Source organism: Chlamydotis macqueenii, chromosome 7, assembly GCF_036417535.1.
Source record: "Chlamydotis macqueenii isolate bChlMac1 chromosome 7, bChlMac1.mat, whole genome shotgun sequence".
Lineage (NCBI taxonomy): Eukaryota > Metazoa > Chordata > Aves > Otidiformes > Otididae > Chlamydotis > Chlamydotis macqueenii.
Genome location: NC_141562.1, coordinates 26,138,656 through 26,156,017, shown reverse-complemented (window position 1 = coordinate 26,156,017; position 17,362 = coordinate 26,138,656). Strand labels below are relative to the sequence as shown.

The 17,362-nt window shown below is 44.0% G+C and overlaps 1 protein-coding gene across 6 annotated transcripts in view; it reads right to left on the bottom strand.

Moving 5' to 3' along the window:
* The window catches only part of CNNM2 (cyclin and CBS domain divalent metal cation transport mediator 2), a 130,544-nt gene that overhangs the window by 12,495 nt on the left and 100,687 nt on the right, over positions 1-17,362 (bottom strand). For 3 of the 6 annotated variants that reach the window (XR_015259039.1, XR_015259038.1, XM_086751907.1), the window contains exons 3-6: positions 12,038-12,175; positions 9,726-9,895; positions 5,559-5,652; positions 3,012-3,077 (exon numbers count right to left, since the gene is read on the bottom strand). Coding sequence is in view for 4 of the 6 variants with exons in the window: in XM_086751907.1 (XP_086608033.1) it covers positions 3,012-3,077; positions 5,559-5,652; positions 9,726-9,895; positions 12,038-12,175 (468 nt within the window). In the remaining 2 variants the exon portion in view is untranslated. Of the gene's footprint in view, positions 1-2,742; positions 2,913-3,011; positions 3,078-5,558; positions 5,653-9,725; positions 9,896-12,037; positions 12,176-17,362 lie in introns of those variants that run through there. The other 3 variants (XM_086751908.1, XM_086751910.1, XM_086751909.1) reach the window with 2 other exon arrangements.

Genomic DNA, 17,362 nt, shown 5'->3' with positions numbered 1-17,362 from the left:
ACTTGAAAATCTCACAGCTGTCCCCTGCGAGTGTGATTGGCCACAGTTTATCTCAAGTAATGGTGTCTTCAGCAAGCCGCAGGCATTTTGCATCCCTAGCTTCCACCCACACACTGACCCAGAAGACAGAGGGCAGAAATGCATCCTAAGAGAGATCCCAAGCACTCCTGCAGATGGGCTTCTCCCTGGGTGTGCACACAGTACATACTGATCAAAGAACTGTCTTTGGGACTGGTGAATTTTTGGATCGTAGCGCAGTTAAATTTCACCCAGTCAACCCAAACTAAAACTTTGTGTCAACTGTGCTACTCACTGTGAAACCCCCATTCTCAGATGAAAAATCATTTTCATATAATCTTAAGATACAAAGCCTCTCTGAGCAAATCAGCAACAGTATCCTTGCAAGCTTCTCAAATTCTTTTTTGAAGACTTTCTCTACATATGAACTTATTTTTTTAAAAAAAAAAAAACTCCCTACAATTCAACCCTACCTCTGCCACTTATATCTTTATATCACTGTAATTATAATCTCTCCTTGCCCAAATGACACAGCCTGTTCTACGTCTCCTCATCCACCTTCTCCTAACCTAACACTTTAGATGCTTCTAGATGCATGGCAGAATCGCCTTGTTTTCTACTTCTCACTTAAAACCCTCTGATGTTGTCTTTCCTTCAATTTGAGAAAAGGGAACTGAAAAATACAGGTTCTGAGGACTTGGCAAATTTTCTGCCATTTCTGCACTATGGAACTAGTGCAGGTCCTTATGGCAACACCAAGTACAGGCTTAGGAGGGGAAGCACTTGGAGCCCTGCAAGGTTTTCTTCCGTACCGACTTGCCATCTTGAAAGCCACAGCAGGCTGCAATAACTGCTGCCAGGAGCCAAAGCTCTCTCTGCACACAGGGCTTGGTGCTGTAATTCCCACCAGAGAACAAGGCACTGTGAAGGCTGAGTGAATTTGTCCTGTCTTTCCCACCTGCGCACACAAAAGGTTTCCATCTGGAACAGCTTTACGCTACTCTGACTTGGGTCTGCCCTTTCTTTTCACTAGGGGTCTTACAGTACATTACTAATAAAAACCAAAGAAGGACAGAGAGCAGCATGACAAAGCATATATATATAGAAACAGGGTAGGGGGGAACAGGTGAAATGAAAGGACAGAACAAAAGAAACATGATTACTAAAAATCTGAGGGAAAGGACATAACTTCTGGACCATGTACAAGTCAGGGAGGAAGAAGAGAAGTCAATGAAGAAGGAAGGATGCAGAACGGCAGACGAGAGAAGGAATACCAGGCAGGTTTGTGTTTGCAGAACAGCGCCCTGCCAGCCCCCTAGCAGGCCAGCCCACATCTGGACAGATCTTTTCTACCCAAGTTTTCCTGTACTCCTCACCTTCCTGTACTGGGGATAAAGAGCACAAACCACAAGACAAACATCAGTACAACTATGTTATGAATTTGGGGTTAAATAGCAGAATTCTTTTTAGAAGGACCCAGCAAAATGTCTGAGTTCCATCAAAACTGGTACCACACTGTCATAGTGACCAGGCTTATCATATCAGTTCTTTTCAAAGGAGATTCTTCCCATTATTATTTTCTGTTATTGATATTTATTATTTTTTTTTAATTTGGAGGAAAAGCTAGGAAAATATGCTTGGCATTTATATTGGAAACAACTTGCATGTGCAAAGTGTACACTTACATGTAGAAGGAAAAGGAAAAAAAAAGAAAAGAAGACCTGGCAAAACAAAAGAACCAAGCTAAAAAAGATACTCAAAGCCGCTGAGTTTAAAAGAAAGCCATCAGGTACTTTAATTAAAGAAAGATTAAATTTCTCCCACTTCTTTGAAGTTTAGCAGCAGGAAACTTTAACAGGGCAGGAAAAAAGTCCCCTGCAGGGCAACAACCTGTAGTTTGCTTGGAATGTGCATGAGACTAATTTAAGGACTGACGGTGAAATACATTTTCAAAAGTGAAAAAAAAAGAAGAGGGGGAGAATACAGGAAGCAGATGGTGAAAGTTTATGAAAGGCATGATATGTACTAATGTTTAGGAGACATTTCACTTAAATATGCATATCATTATCTTGTTTGCTTTTAGGTCTAGGGAAAGACACATTTCATCTGAAAAAAAAAAAACTTCAAAAAGAAGATATGTTCACTGTGTCCCAAACTATTTTAGGATGCTGCCCTTCCTACAGGCTTTCTTGATGGGTTTCCATTTTTCTCAACTACTCTGCGCATGCAGTGTCTGCAGAGCTCAGTTCTTGACTCTTCCCAGTTTCCAACCACTCAACCACATCTCAGAGCTCTTTTTGGCCCAATTTGTTCACTTCTTGGTCTCTGCTCTCCAGAGGGATTTCTGTGTCAATCAACTTCGTCATTCAGCAGGGAAAGGTCTTAAGCAAAATGGGAACCAGAAAAATCACACAGGAGGTCCCACAACCTTCTTGCACATTCCATTTCAAATCCCTCCACTCAGTAAATCACCGTGCTGATCCACAGCATTAACCTCACCAAGAGAGAGCTCAAAGCTTTTGAGGCATTGAAATGGCCAGGCTGTATAGAAAACATAGAATTTAGCTGTATGAGAATATAAGAATTCTTTCATTAAAAAGTTTTCCTTTTATGGCAGTTTAGCAGCAGACATTCTCCTCTGCCAAATGCATTTCCTTCAGAAATTTTTAAGCCTCAGCTTGGGGGAGAATACCTTCTTTTAAAAAATCTCCCCTCCTAATTTTCCACCAGCGTACATATGAGAAACAAGAACAAGCACACATTACCACGTACATTTTCTTCAATGTGTTTTTAGTTCTTCCCATTTTCATGACTCTGTCATGTTGCTAGCAGTTACCATAAACAAAAGTTCAGGATACCTACCTGCGAAGCATTACTCTGTGCTGGACTTCTCCCTAACGAGCAAAGGGGTCAGATAAATACAGACTGCAGCTGACGTTTTATGGCATCAGGGCAGTCACAAGAATGGTGAAAATAGAAGCATGCGGATTTACCTGGAGAACCTGCTGCTAACAACTCTGTTCTGCTGACAACAAAGGTACGAGACAGGGACAAGGGAACTAGAAGAGGGAGAGAAAAAGGATGAGATCACAACCAGAAAGGTGGCAGCTATCCACACTCGACAGGGGAAGGAGCCAGTTCACACACCGAAGAACTAAAACCAAAAGTGCAAATCAACTGTGGAAAAGTAAAGGGTTAAAACAAAAGCAAAACAAAAAAAAAAGACAATTAAACAATTTTAGCAATAAACAAAAAAAAAAGCTTAAGGAATTACAGTGAAGTGAACAATTTTCACTTGCTAATTTGAAGCACGGAACAGTTCATCAAAGTAGACTCAGTTTTAAAATAGTTCAAAAGGAGCAGTGGTGCCCACTCCAGTCTGGAAGGCAAGGACTTAAAACAAGCCAGTAAGCTTTCATGGGAGCTGTTCCTTATGGGAGTAAAACAAAAATAGAAATAAAACCAAAGGACACTTCATAGTTCTTCAAGTTTTCAGTAAAATGTCAAGCAAGGTTGTGATTCTCCAAGCTCATCCCTGTCAGGATGGGTACCGTACTGCTTATCATTACTGCAAATCCCTCCTCAGCTGTAGTTTAAGAAAGAAGCTTCACTCTTTTGTTGTTTTTTTTCTGGTTTGAGGTTTTTGTTTTGGTTTTTTGGGGAGTTTTTTGTTTGGTTTTCATTTTCTTTATGCTTTACTCTCCTGTTACTGGCTTCACATGTGAGATGGGGAGAGCAGGCACATGAAGTCTGATTAGGACACACAGAAAAGCAGGAGTTTTCTCTTGTTCTGCAACAACTTATACTTTCACTGAGCTTTCCTGTCTACGAAGAGCAACAAGAATCTATTTTTATGAGCTCATCCTAACAGAAATCCCAGGATGCTGCAAGTTATCATAAAAAAAAATCCTCTAAAACCTGGAGGGAAAGCCAGCAAAATGAGGGGTTTGCTACCAGTAAAAGCCAACCAGTCAAAGGTAAACAAATTCAAGACTGATTGAGATTAATATAAAATAGTGCATATCCTTAAGTTTGACAGGACAAAATCCAAGGGGGATTTCAGGGCATACAAAGAGGAGATCATTTGACCTGACAGGATGTGGGGCAACTGGCATGGTTGTGGGGAGGGTCAGCAACACAAAAAAATCCACATAAAAATATTCAAACTGAACAATGCTGGCAAAAAAAAAGAGACGTCACAAGTGATTTCCAGCACAGGTCTGGTGGGAGAGAAGCGACTGTGCCCAATGCAGCTCTGTGCCTGGCACATGTTGCAAAAGCAGAGCTGTGAAGCTGAGAGTACAATGCAGTTGTACACACACATGTGTCACGATTCCTCGTGAACACTGCTGCTATCGCTCAGGTAAAATCCACTCAGTGCTCTGCACACTTTCAAACCTATCGAGCCTCTAAAGGTATGAGCTAGACTAATCAAATTAAAGTGCGCATAATTAAGGAAGAACTAGTCTTGCCTGTAAAAGTCAGCTCACAGGTCCAAGAGAACTGCTGTTGTCTGTGGAGTCTTAATAAGGCTTCACTCATAACTTACAACATCATTTTCATTCCAAGGCCGTTCACTAATGTACATGCAGACAGGTACACATACATAAAGGGAGTGCTCATGAGTGTGCAATTAAAACAAACTGCCTCTCAAGTGGAACATAAGCCCTGCTGCAAAGGGAGGACTCGATTTCAGTGTGAGAAACGTCTCTCCCTGAAGCTGAGCAAGTGGCTTTGGGTCAGCAGATGGTCAACACCACCATCAGCGTTCCAGGTCTCCCTAAGGTGGCTGTGGATTCCCAGTTGAGGTCAAGATCTTAGTGGTGACAGTGCTGGCACCAAAACACAACACCAAATGCTGAGATCCAGCATTGGAGAGTACTCTTAGTGGATTATAAGACAATCCCCCAACCTATGCCTGTGATGTGGTGGCTTGAGTGGCTACTGCTTGTGTACCGGGAATCAGCTCACACCTCGGTGAGAGCTGGCTCATACTGCATCCTCAGACACCAGCTCTCTCCCCTTGCCAATTTCTTGGTTACATTTCCACACAATCTGACAGGAGCAATCGCGTTTCTTGCACTGCTGCCCTCCTTTTTCTCAAGACAGCTTTAGAAACAAGACTGGTAAAGCCAACCATCCCCAAACTAACTGGGCATTTGTACTTCGCACCACTAGATGTCCCTAGGCCACTAAGTATTGATTCCTGTTAATTCAATCCCTGTTACCCTACGGTGAGCAAAACTGCAAAGCTATCCTCCAGTACGAAACACATCACTCTCTAAGGCCAACACTCGCATCCTCCGGGAACTGGCAAATCACTGCCAGCCTCTGGGTTTCGGAGTCAGCACTGCCACCGGCCTGGGCCCCTCCAGGGATGCTATGCCAGGCAGGCAGCGTTGCTGGCATGGAGGTATCGTCTACATCAGCCCCACAGGCACAGCAGGGGGATGCCATGCACAGCCTCCTCCCGTCGCACTCCCAGGATGGGCAGGCTTGTGCAGGAGTGCATTCCAGAAGCAGAAGGTAAGAGGACATACCTGGTGATGCTGTGAGGGCCATCACCCCATAGTACGAAAAAGCACCAGCTTCAAACTTCATCCCCTCTTTCCCAGCCTCCACTTCCACTTTCCCCTGTTAAGGAAAAGGAGAGAGAGCTGCAATTAAAAGGGACCATAGGTCTCAAGGCACAAGACCGGACTTGAGCCCTGAAAGCTGGTTTTGCCTGACATTCCTAAGCAGTGTCATGGTCCCTGCAGTTTGTATCGGTGCCTGAACAGAGACAGACCCTGGAGGGCAACATGCTCTTGTGGCCTGGCCTATCCTGGTCTTCGGTGCCCTGTGGCCAGTTTAAGTCCCTATAGAGGAGCAGGATCACCACAGCGCTTTAGAGTGGTACTATTGCCCTGCTCCAAGTGCTGCCAGGCGGCTTTCCCTCAATGTAGAGTGAAAAAGTACTCCCCCAGTATCACAACAAGCTTATAGGTAGCACAGTTGTCTGGGGTCTCGAGACACCTAGACGTTTTGGGCCACAGCTCACATTCACACAAAGAGTCCCCTCTAACACAAAAATAGGAAAGAGAGGTGGGAGATAACACACTAGGAGGTTGTCTGCCTTCACCAATGAGATTCTCACAAGAAAAAAGCCCTTATTCCTGAAGAAGCAGTCTTGGGGCTACTTTGGTTTTCTTGGTTTCTAGCAGTTTTACAGCACCCTTAACTTAAGATCGTGCTCTTTTGCAGGAGGTCTTACCCTCAGTGCTTCACAAACTGTACAAAACCACACTACCACACCAGTGCACCCATTTCTGATGTGGACTGAACCAAATGTTTAAGATCACGTCCTACAAAGGACTCAAGAACAGAACCCACCGTATCAAACACAGCTGTAAACATCCCAGTTACTTTGGTAGACAAGTAGCCAAAAATAATTGGCTTCTTAGTGGGGCCTGTTTTCATGTCCGTCCATCCATCCTTACTGGTACTACACTGTGAGTGACAGCACACAACTGCAGATGGAAGAAATCTCATGTACCTTTCAGGCTGACCTACACAAAGGCTGGGATTTCAGGCAAACAGCGTAATTACTTGCAATGCTTTCCCTCTGGCTAAGCTGGAAAGGATAGACAGACTGTCCAACCCACGTCTACTAAGTAGACTGAACATCAACTGGACAGAATTGAGTCAAAATGAGTCTAAATGGTAGATGTTATTTCTAGGTGTTTATTTCATTAAGCACCACTTAAAATAAATAAGCATGCCTTTAACTTCACAGTCCTGTACTTGGACAGAAAAATGTGAAAATGAACTCAACCTGCAGGAGCCCTGATACAAACTCAGTCTGTCTAACTGTCCCAGATGAGAAAAACCACAAAATCCACCTAGCAGGAAGAGTGCCTGTCTCATAAATCCACTTTCCTGCTATCACAAGCAATGACTTCATATAATCCCTTTTAAAACCAATTTCACTCCACAACACAAATAAGTACCTTATTTATTCATTACAGGCCTTCCAAAAAGTATGATTTCATCACCCAGGCAAAGACTGGTTATAAAGAGAGCTCTCAACCTACTTACTGCTGACAGTTATTCACCAGCCAAGACCAAGTCTCCAAAATACATATACAACCAGGCTTTGATCTTCACATACAGTCTGGAGTTAGTAGCTAAATACAAACTAGTAAGTAGTAGCAGGAGTTGAGTTTTGGTTCCAAGACCATTGCCCTATCAGCACATGCAGCACCTCCAGGCTTCCCAGTGGTGGCCGTATGAAGACATGGCATGCTTGACATAGTCATAGCAGCTGAAAAGTCGTTAATAATTCTCCGTGCATGCTATTAGATGTGTTCTGCCCTGTTTAAACACAAGCACTTCTGGTTTCTGGTTTTCCATTGCTTTACATTCTAACAGGAATTTTGAAAAACCTCAATGACAAAAATAAATCTCAAACTGCTACAGAAGAACTTCCCATTAGCTAAGAGAAGAGCCGTTGCAAACAGGTGACATTCCAGCTAAACCAGTAACTCTACAGAGATGGAATTGGTAAATTTAATGCACAGAATATACATTTAATTGTGTTCTGGCATGCATTTACTGTGAAGGTACTCTTGGTCTCTCGACAAGAGAGAATAAGTTCAGGTCCATTTAAGTAACAAAAGCAGAGTGTTCACCCCCTCTTGATCTTTGCACAGCCAACCTTGTCACCATTTTTATAGCGTGTACCTACTGTAAGACTCGCTTCTCCAAATGCATTATGGAGTTAGCACATTGTGTTTGCTAAATATTTATTGATTGAAGAATAGCTCAGAAAGAACTGATTGTTCTTTTGTATCACTCATGTCCTCCATTTACATCTTTGCAGCACTACCTCATTCAGGAGCATTATCTTGCCTCTGGAATATTTCAGATTGCAACAATTCAGCACATAAAAAAAAGCAGTTAAAAAGCTACCAGTGGCTCCTCACACCCTTGAAAAAAAAAAAAATCCTTTTTTAAAAGAGAACTATGTTGAAATTTCAGTGCTTTCTTAATTGTTTATAATTGACAGTGTTTAAACACCCTCCCCCTCTTTTTTTTTTTTTTTTAAGGCCATGCTAAGGAAGATTTCAAGCCCTACGTTACAACTTTACAGAATCATAGAATCACAGAATGGCTAGGGTTGGAAGGGATCTTCAAAGGTCAGCTAGTCCAACCCCCCGGCAAGGAGCAGGGACGTCCCCGACTAGATCAGGTTGCTCAGAGCCTCATCCAACATGGCCTTGAATGTTTCCAGGGATGGGGCATCCACCACCTCTCTTGAACAGGGCCGGGCCCAACACGGACCCGCGAGGGACGCCACTCGTGACAGGTCTCCACTTGGACATTGAGCCATTGACCACCACTCTCTGAGTGCGGCCATCCAGCCAACTCCTTACCCACCAAGTGGTCTGTCCATCAAACCCATGTCTCTCTAGTTTAGAGAGAAGGATGTCATGCAGGACAGTGTCAAAAGCCTTGCACAAGTACAGATAGATTATATCCGTTGCTCATCCCTTGTCCACTGATGCTGTCACCCCGTCATAGAAGGCCACCAAATTGGTCAGGCACGATCTGCCCTTGGTGAAGCCATGTTGGCTGTCACCAACCACCTCCTTGCTCTGCATGTGCCTTAGCATGGTTTCCAGGAGAATCTTCTCCATGACCTTGCCAGGCACAGAGGTGAGGCTGACCGGTCTGTGGTTGCCCGGGTCTTCCTTGTTCCCCTTTTTAAAAATGGGGGTTATGTTCCCTCTCTTCCAGTCATCGGGGACCTCACCAGACTGCCACAACTTCTCAAATACAATGGCCAGTGGCTTGGCAAAGCTACGATGCTTGTGTCTTTAAAATCAAAACTGATTTCAGTTATGCAGGGTAGAAACATAAGCACCTTTCCAGCAAAATCTCTCTTAAAGGACTGTTCCTGCTCAAATGGTGCTAGATGAAAGATAAGTTTCTGTGTAAAGCTTTATCTAGCCATTCAAGCATTCCTGTCAAGTAACAAAACCTGGGAGATATCAGCATTGGAAGCAACCCTGGACAGAACAAGCAGAAAACAGTTCTTCCACACCACCTAAGGCTGCAATCTAAAAACCACCCAAATGCAGTGATCTCGGGGTAGGGCGAGTGCTTGGATGGCAGGGTGCCCAGGAACCCCAGGGGCTGTGGCAGGAGGTGGCAGCAATTCAGTAGATGGTGTGATGCCCTTCCTGAAACCTGCATTTCTCTCACCAGCAAAGGTACAGACTTCAAAATTGCACAGAAAAAAACCATCATTTCTCTAAACTGTCAAACTCCCCTCCTTCTTCAAAAGGAAAAAACGCATTAGAGAAAGCACCCTGGACAAACTCCTAAGACATGCCATTTTTTGCACTCCTGTTTTCCGAGCAATGCCAGCTGTACTCGGAATCCTTTGCATTGCCTAACTTAGTGATACCTAAAGCATAGTAACTTTAAACAGAAGACTGAAAGTGCTGTCTGCCCTTCACAACTGGTTTAACTGAGGCTGAAAGCAGCTGAGTGAGTTCTTCAAGGCTGGCAAGGTCATAAAGGAGGCAGGAACAGTTCCCAGGAGCCATAGCTCCATTCCCGTGTTTGAAAGAAGACAAACTTCAACAACTGGAAGAGGTATAAAGAGGGATATGTCAGGAGATGAAGGATTTTGCACATATCTACATAATCACATGTCTGACCTGTAAAATGAGAACAAAGTAGTCGACAGGCTTGTTTCGCTGGTAGAGGTAGTGTTCTGGGGCTTTCTTGTTCTTCTCGTCGTATTTCAGCTCCTGGATGACGTTGGGATGTTTTAGTAGCCTGAGAAGGATCTTCTCTGACATCTGGGATGGACCAAATGCTTCTACTTCTATAATACAAGACACAACTTGGCATTACACTTCATATGCTTGGCAAGAAGTCAGCAATACTCATTAATAAGCATTTGCCTAGAAAAGACACACAGATGCAGAGAGATCCGTTATGGAATTGCAGGCTTCCTGTCTTTTGAGACTGTTAGATTTGTAAGGTGGGGGGGAAAAAAAAAAAAACAAACAAACCAGCAATGCCCCAACATTCATTACTGAAGTATTTTTCAAAGCAACCAAAACCCATGTCTTCATCTGAAAGAGAAAAGAAAAAACCAGTCTTGCCCGCTTGAGAGTTCAGAGTGACAGCTGTACAGGCTCATTGGAGAGTTGTATAAATGGAAAAGCTTTAAAACTGGGACACCTTTGAATTTGTTTTTTACTTCCTCAAAAGGTACTGAAGTTACTACAGTCACTGCGTTTTAAAAATTAAAAAAAAAAAAACAAAACAAAACCAAAAAAAACAACACTGTTTGGGGCCTAGGAAGTTGCTCTAGATAGATGCTGTACATAAATCAAAAACATAACTGGGGCTGCCACGGTTCATATGGGAAGAGTTACTCAAAGTGAAAGACAGTGCAGGTCAGTTCAAACCACGTGGGATTAATGCCTGACACACAGAACACATCCCCTATCCACTTGCTCTTCAGTGTTCCCAACAGCAGCTGTTTGAAGCGGAAAAAGCTCATCCTTGTGTGGCAGAGTTAAGCCAGGGTCGTCGAGGTTTACACATGCAAATTTATAAGTTTTCCTAACACCTCATTTCAGAACAGGACCATTAATGAACCTTTCATCTCCTAGAGATACTATTCTCAATTTAGAACAGAGAAACCAAAAGTGTAGCTTTCATCTTATTTAGCAGTGGCTTCATAGACAGACCTGGATTTAAGCTACACAATCTTTCCATCCACAAAACAAGTAGAGAAGCAGCACTGTAAGACTATGTCTGTTGAGCAGGTGTTTAGGGAACTCCATCAAGTCTTGTACCACTATATGAACAACGCCTTGCTTGTTGTTAAATCCGCATCTTCCTGTTGAACTGCTTCCTTTCACCAAGGACATGCTCACGTGCACGTGAGCCATCGGAGTCCAGGCCTTTTAAGGAATTACTGCCCCTCAGCTGAGATGTGATAACCAATCATGTACATGTTTCTTTCAAGTCACAGAGGCAAAATAAAGCATGAAGGCAGACTAGGAGCATCTAGGCAGGCAGTTACTGCATCTTAGAGGAGGGGAAGTACTCATTTCCAACTGGAGCTGGCAAACTTGAGACAAAACAACTTTATTATTTTCAACCCACAAATATACGTTGAACACAGCAGTGAAAGACGCCCATCTGAAAGGCCTGTGTGTGAGTAGTCTTTATATGTCAAGAGAGACAGCACGAGCAATAGGAAGGTATGTTTTCCACAAGCTCTCCTGTTAACAGGTCTCATCTCTGGGGTGAAGGGACCAACTTTACGACGAAAGGCAGTATCAGCTGCAAGAAACCATTCAAGGCCCTGGTCTCTCTGCCAGACTGCTCTCCCAAGGGCTAAAACATCAAGGTGTTCTGGGATGGAGACAACTGTCCTCTGAAACCTGAAGTCATCAACGGAGGTCACTCAAGCCAGCCAGAAATCCATTTTTAAAAGTACAGTTCAACCGCCTGTGCAGTCTGCATTAAATGTGTTAGGAGAGTTTTTCACTTGGAGTCAAAAGATCTCATGGAATAGGTTTAGGCCTTCATGCAAAAATCCAGCATCACTTTCTGGAGAAGGCGCCAGAGTGCAATTACAGTCAGCTGGCCAGTGGTATCGAGTCCTCTTTGGTTTGTTCCCTGAGCTCTTCCTAATGGGGTGCACTTGCTAGTCGTTAATCTGACGGACTCTAGACATGCAGTGCGGCACTTGGCATTCATCCTTACCTTTCAGACCAATTTAAAGTTACTGGTCCACCCCTGGTAAATGTCTCAGAGGGTTCATGCCGACACTGAACACAGGAGAGGAAAGAATTTAAAAAGAAAAACACAACAGTGGCATTATTTGTCACCCCACAATCCAGCCTCCCTTCCCGCCTGCACTGTCCCACCCACCTCACCGGCCTTTGCTGACAAACTGCCTCCGAGGCTCTGGCATGATCGCAAAAAGATAACCCGCACTTGCCTGTTGCCAGGAACCGGTGCATTGCCAGGAGGAGCTGCGGTGATATTTTAACCTTCACCTCGCTGTCTGTCGGCTTGAAGGCAGAGAAGTCCTGCTTCCTGTCCCGATGAGCTACTTTCTTTTTTGTCTTGTTATCAGCTGGGGAAGGGAGGGTGGGAAAAGAAAGGAAGGAAGTGATTTCTGTTAAAACAGGGTCCAACACGAACCGCACCGGATGGAGTCAGCCAGGATGGCCACCCAGAGCACAGGGTGCAGACAGACCCCTCTGCAGCACATGCAAAGCCCTGCTCATCAGCACGCAGCACAAACCAGAAACAACCAGCGAGCTGTGCTGTGGGCTCAGCAGGCTGCGAGCCCCCGTCCTGCCAAGCCGGGCACCCACGGTCTCTGTCAGTTCTCTGTCACTTCCATGGCAGCAGAGTCTCTGCATGCAAACACCTGGCTGCACATTACATATAAGGTGTGTGCGCATTTCTAGGTGGGCAGGAGGAGTCCTGCTCAGTGTTACTAATGATCAAAAGGTGTTGTTCTGCAATAATACCTGTCATAGCTATCTTTTTCATATACATTCTTTAGAAAATTCCCAGCAAGTACTTAGACTAAATATACAATGACCTATTTTTTTATGCTGTACCATGGCTTCACTGACTCCTCACGGCTTTGGCAAAATCCGCATGCCTTTGGTCCAAGTGACGCCCAGTGTTTAGTGTATGCAGTTTCTTTTGTCCTGTCCAAAGTTCAACAAAAGCCAGTGCAGCCTGGAGGTAGGAATCTCTGGCCACTTTACAGGCACTGAAGTTGGAATGAAGTACAGAGTAGCTTCAGGAGTTCAGATATGGGAATTCTCCTGCTAGTGATCCTGGACTCCTGTCCTTTATTCACGACAGAGTTTGCAGAGGCACAAACAACCCAGCTATTATCGCCCACCTGCTGAGCTAATCTGCCAGAACGTCTAGGAAACCAAGTAAGCAGAGAGCTATAGGCTTGTTGGGGTACGGTACACATCAGTTCCAGGGAGAAGAGGTCTCTGCTCAGATGGCAGGGTCTTGCTCTTCTCTGCTGACACAGCGTGCAAGGCACGGCTCAGGTTCTAGGGCCACAGTGAGGAAGGAGACCGAAAACACTAGGTACTTGTCTATGAGACTCCTCCTCATTAGTCTAAAATGACTGGATCTTTGAGGGACCACAGGCAGTTCTGGCACATCAATTCACTGCAAAGGATTCAGGCAAGCACACACAGAGGTGCAGGGGAAGCTACCACTGTGAAACCTCATGCATACTCCTAGGTAGCTGTTGCCAGTTTTTGGGTTATACATGCAAAGATGATTAAAGTGATATACCATAGCAAGGAAGCCAACAAGATCTGAAGTCCTGTAGTTGTCCAAATATATGCTACAGACTACATAAGGCTCAGAGCAGTTGAGTTTGGGGCTTGGGAATGCACAATACTGGTAATTAACAGATTCCTAGAAAGCTTTTCCCAAGTCATCTAGCCTTTTAGATAGGAATACATTTAGATCTTTAACTTCCCACAGACAAGCCTCCACTACAGGACTGCCACAGACTCAAGAGCAACACAGTACTGACAGTAACATACCTACTCTAGATACCTAAAGCTCATTCAATACAAATCTACCAGAGAGGTGGTGGAAGCCCCATTCCTGGAAACGTTCAAGGCCAGGCTGGATGAGGCTCTGAGCAACCTGATCTAGTTGGGGATGTCCCTGCTCCTTGCAGGGGGGTTGGACTAGATGACCTTTGAAGGTCCCTTCCAACCCTAACCATTCTATGATTCTATGATTCTATGAAATCAGAAAATTTGAGATCCTTGTTCCCAAGCACATGGAGAAGGACGATGATGACCCATGCCCTTTTTCTTCTTTGAGACCAGAAGCCTCTTGCCCTAGCAGTGCTTTACCCAGAACCTGGACTACAGCAAGGACTGCAGTTTCTCTTCCAAAAGCAGGAATAGAAACCACCCAAGGGAGTGGTTACAGACTAAAAACAATCCCTGCCTTAGGAATATAGTCTGAGACAGACTTTATCTGTACTTGCAGTTAAAGGAAAGATGGATACCAAAGCAATAGAGAAAGTGAATAGGAGAAGAGTTCCACAGAAGCTTTCTCTAGGTCCTACCTCTTGTAAGAGGAACAGAAACTGTGCTTTTTCTTAAAAACTCAGAGAATGCTATTTTTTTACAATGTTGTGACTGAAATGCTTTCTCACAAGGAGCTCTGTCATTGCTCTCTTCAAAGAGGCAAAAATCACCACAAGTACAAGTTTTGGCCCTGGGAAATGTCTCTTCAGCGGGCAGTAAAGCATCTCTGTATTTCTCCTGTGCATGAGCTGTACCATCACAAGCTTCACACTGCAATTCTGGTACATGAGAACGGGGCCAGCATCACACCATGGGAGGATGCCTTAAATCTTTCCATCTGCATCAGTCATCAAGGTAAGAAACTCATGCTCTCAATCAAATGATGGGTGATTTAAATTCCTCCTACTGTTTCCTTGGCAGCTTGTCCAGAAACCTTGCCCCAAGAAAAACGTTACGCAGTGAGAGCAGAGCCATATGGCTTAAAGCCACTATCTTGGCTTATTTTTGTAAGGGATGGTCTCAATTGTTCTCCACTATCCAAACAACTGAGCTTCTTGTAAAATAGAAGAATCAAGGATTGGATGGTGAGAGAAGTAATTGAATCTGGACCAGGTATTTCCTGCCTGTCCTTTCTACAGTAAGTGAGATGGAGACCTGGGCACTGAAGTTAATCTTGGCATGCTGAAGCATTCTCTGCTTAGAGACTGCTGTGACGCTGTTTGATTCTGCAACATGAACTATGTGATGCATGAAGGATATGCTCAGTACAATTTTTGATGAGATATCAACAAATATTGCAACTATCTTAGTAGGTTCTGGGAATATTTAGACTTTTTCCCTCAAAGCAAAGACAGCTCCTGGGATGAGGGAGGAACTCAAGAAGAGGAGAGGTCCAAATACAAGGTTTTGATCTCTCATAATATTCCTGAACCTGAATATTCCAGGCCTGATGCAGCACACCACTAACGACTGCATGAATTTCCTTGAAGGAGTCAGCTTGGACTGGAGACAGCTACAGAACAGGGAGTTCAAACCTCAGATCACCCATTCAGTTGGGCAGGCGGGCAGGCAGCATGCTGATGGGCGCTGCAAATGCACCCAGACAATGTTCTGGGATGGTCCTTGTTCCCTTCCTGTGCTCCTTTTTGTCCTTTTGTCTTTAGGACAGAGTAGACACCTACAGTGAGTGCCAGACAAGAGAATGAGGACAAAAATATTTTATCAACTGGAAGTGTGGTTCTGTCTGGCACACAAGAACTGTACAGAGACAAGCAACTCTTGAGTTATGCATCTATCAGATACTCCAGGGAAAGAAAGAACAATGCCCAGAGGACCAGACTCACTGACCCTGTGCCCATACTCCGTACCAGGATGCCCAGCCCAAGGCAGTCAGAGGTGGATGCCTGTCTCACTCAGCACATGTTCCGTGCCCCCCTTTCCCCCACTGATGCACACACTGAGACAAACTGCTGAACAGCATGTGGGTGAGGCCATAAAAATGCAACACACGCTGACGCTTACAACCAGACTATTTATCCGCAACACACAGAACACACACACAAGGGTGTTGTGTTAAGGTATTTCATTTGTAGAAAAATCCCAGATTTCACATGGGGCAAACCCTTTCTGAATCTATATGCATGATAAACAGCAGCATTCCAGCTGCGCTAAGGGGATGATTAAACCCATCTTCAGTTAGAAAGAGCTAAATAAGACAGGCCACCAGTCAAACCCAGGTCAGAACGGTGAACTCCATGTTTCCCAAGCGGACTCTACAGTCTGAGGCCAGGCTGTATGCAGAACATACAGCTTTCTTTCTTGGGCCTTTAAGAAGGCTGAGAAATGCTCTCCCACCATGGCTACAGCCATGGGAGTGCAGGACAGATTCCTGTAGTGAGTCAACCATGAAAAAAATGCTCCAACTTTCCAATACTATGAGCCAAATGCACTGACAACTCTTCATCATGACATTGGCTGAGATGTAGTCAGAGCCTACCTTTGTCATGACAGAAACCTCTTCTCTCCACCTCATCAGCATCCCCAGTACAAAGTCTCATGCTCAGAAGTACTCAATCTATAAAGATGTTGATAAGTCATTTAACAATTTTTCTTGCACCTATCTTCTCCTTGCTCCCAACATCTCTTCAAGCCATAAGACATAGCAGACTAGAGCAAGCTGAAGAAATACCACATGTTTACTGGGCACGCAATGCTCGAGAAATTCAGCTGCAGAGGTTCAGCAGTGAGAGCAGCTTTCAGCAAAAACTGTAAATATACAGTTGCTTCTAACCTAACACAGTTCAAATGGATTTTCACGGAAACAGCAGAAGGGCACAGCTCCAACACCAAGATCAGCTATTTCATCAAATTTCAAGTTTCCATCAAAGCAAAACAAAACATTTTTTAAACTTCTGAACAAAGGCATAACAATGCTGCCAAAATTTTTCATAAGGTCTACTTTAAATAAACACCTAGCATAGAGCAAATCAGTCCAAAGTTTTCAAGTTGGCTTGGTCTGAGCCAAACAAGCCAGCTTGGTCTTACAATGTTCAGCATCAGAGAACTCTAGTAGTAGATGCAGTTACTAACACTGGCACACTGATATCAACATCAAAAACGAACTGCCTTAACATATGGTGGTCAACAAGGTACCCTCAGTAAACCCAAAGCAGGTTCCCATCACTACACCAATTGGAAGTGGTTACGGCACATCAATCTGCCCAGATCCAAAACCTATCACATTTTCTGTGATCCTCGCAGCTTCTCTGGAAGCTCTCTCCTTTACTGCTACAGTTTCCTTCAATCTAAACAGTGGAATGAACTTCAGTGCTTCATAAAGAAACTAGAAGTTAATCTTCACGGTACATAGCAGGAGTCACCCCCTAAAAATCCTGGAGATTTCCTGCAATCTCCAGGAAGCCTAAGAAGTGAAGTTTCCCTCCTGTTCTGAACCAGGAATTTTCACTTTCCCAAGAAGAACTTCAAATGAACTCAAGTTCACCAGGTCTATTTTGTTAATCTAGGAAGCCTTCAGATAGTAAAATTAAACTCTCATTTCCTTGCCCTCTCATGCTATTAATGGTCAAAGCTTTTTTTTGTCCTGAACAACAGCATGATCCATGTGGCTTCTTTTAACAAACAAGTGAAAAAAAACATTGAAAAGCATATGGACTGTCTTTTCACTTGTAGAAACATGGAAATATCTCAAAGGTGGTAAGACAAAGATA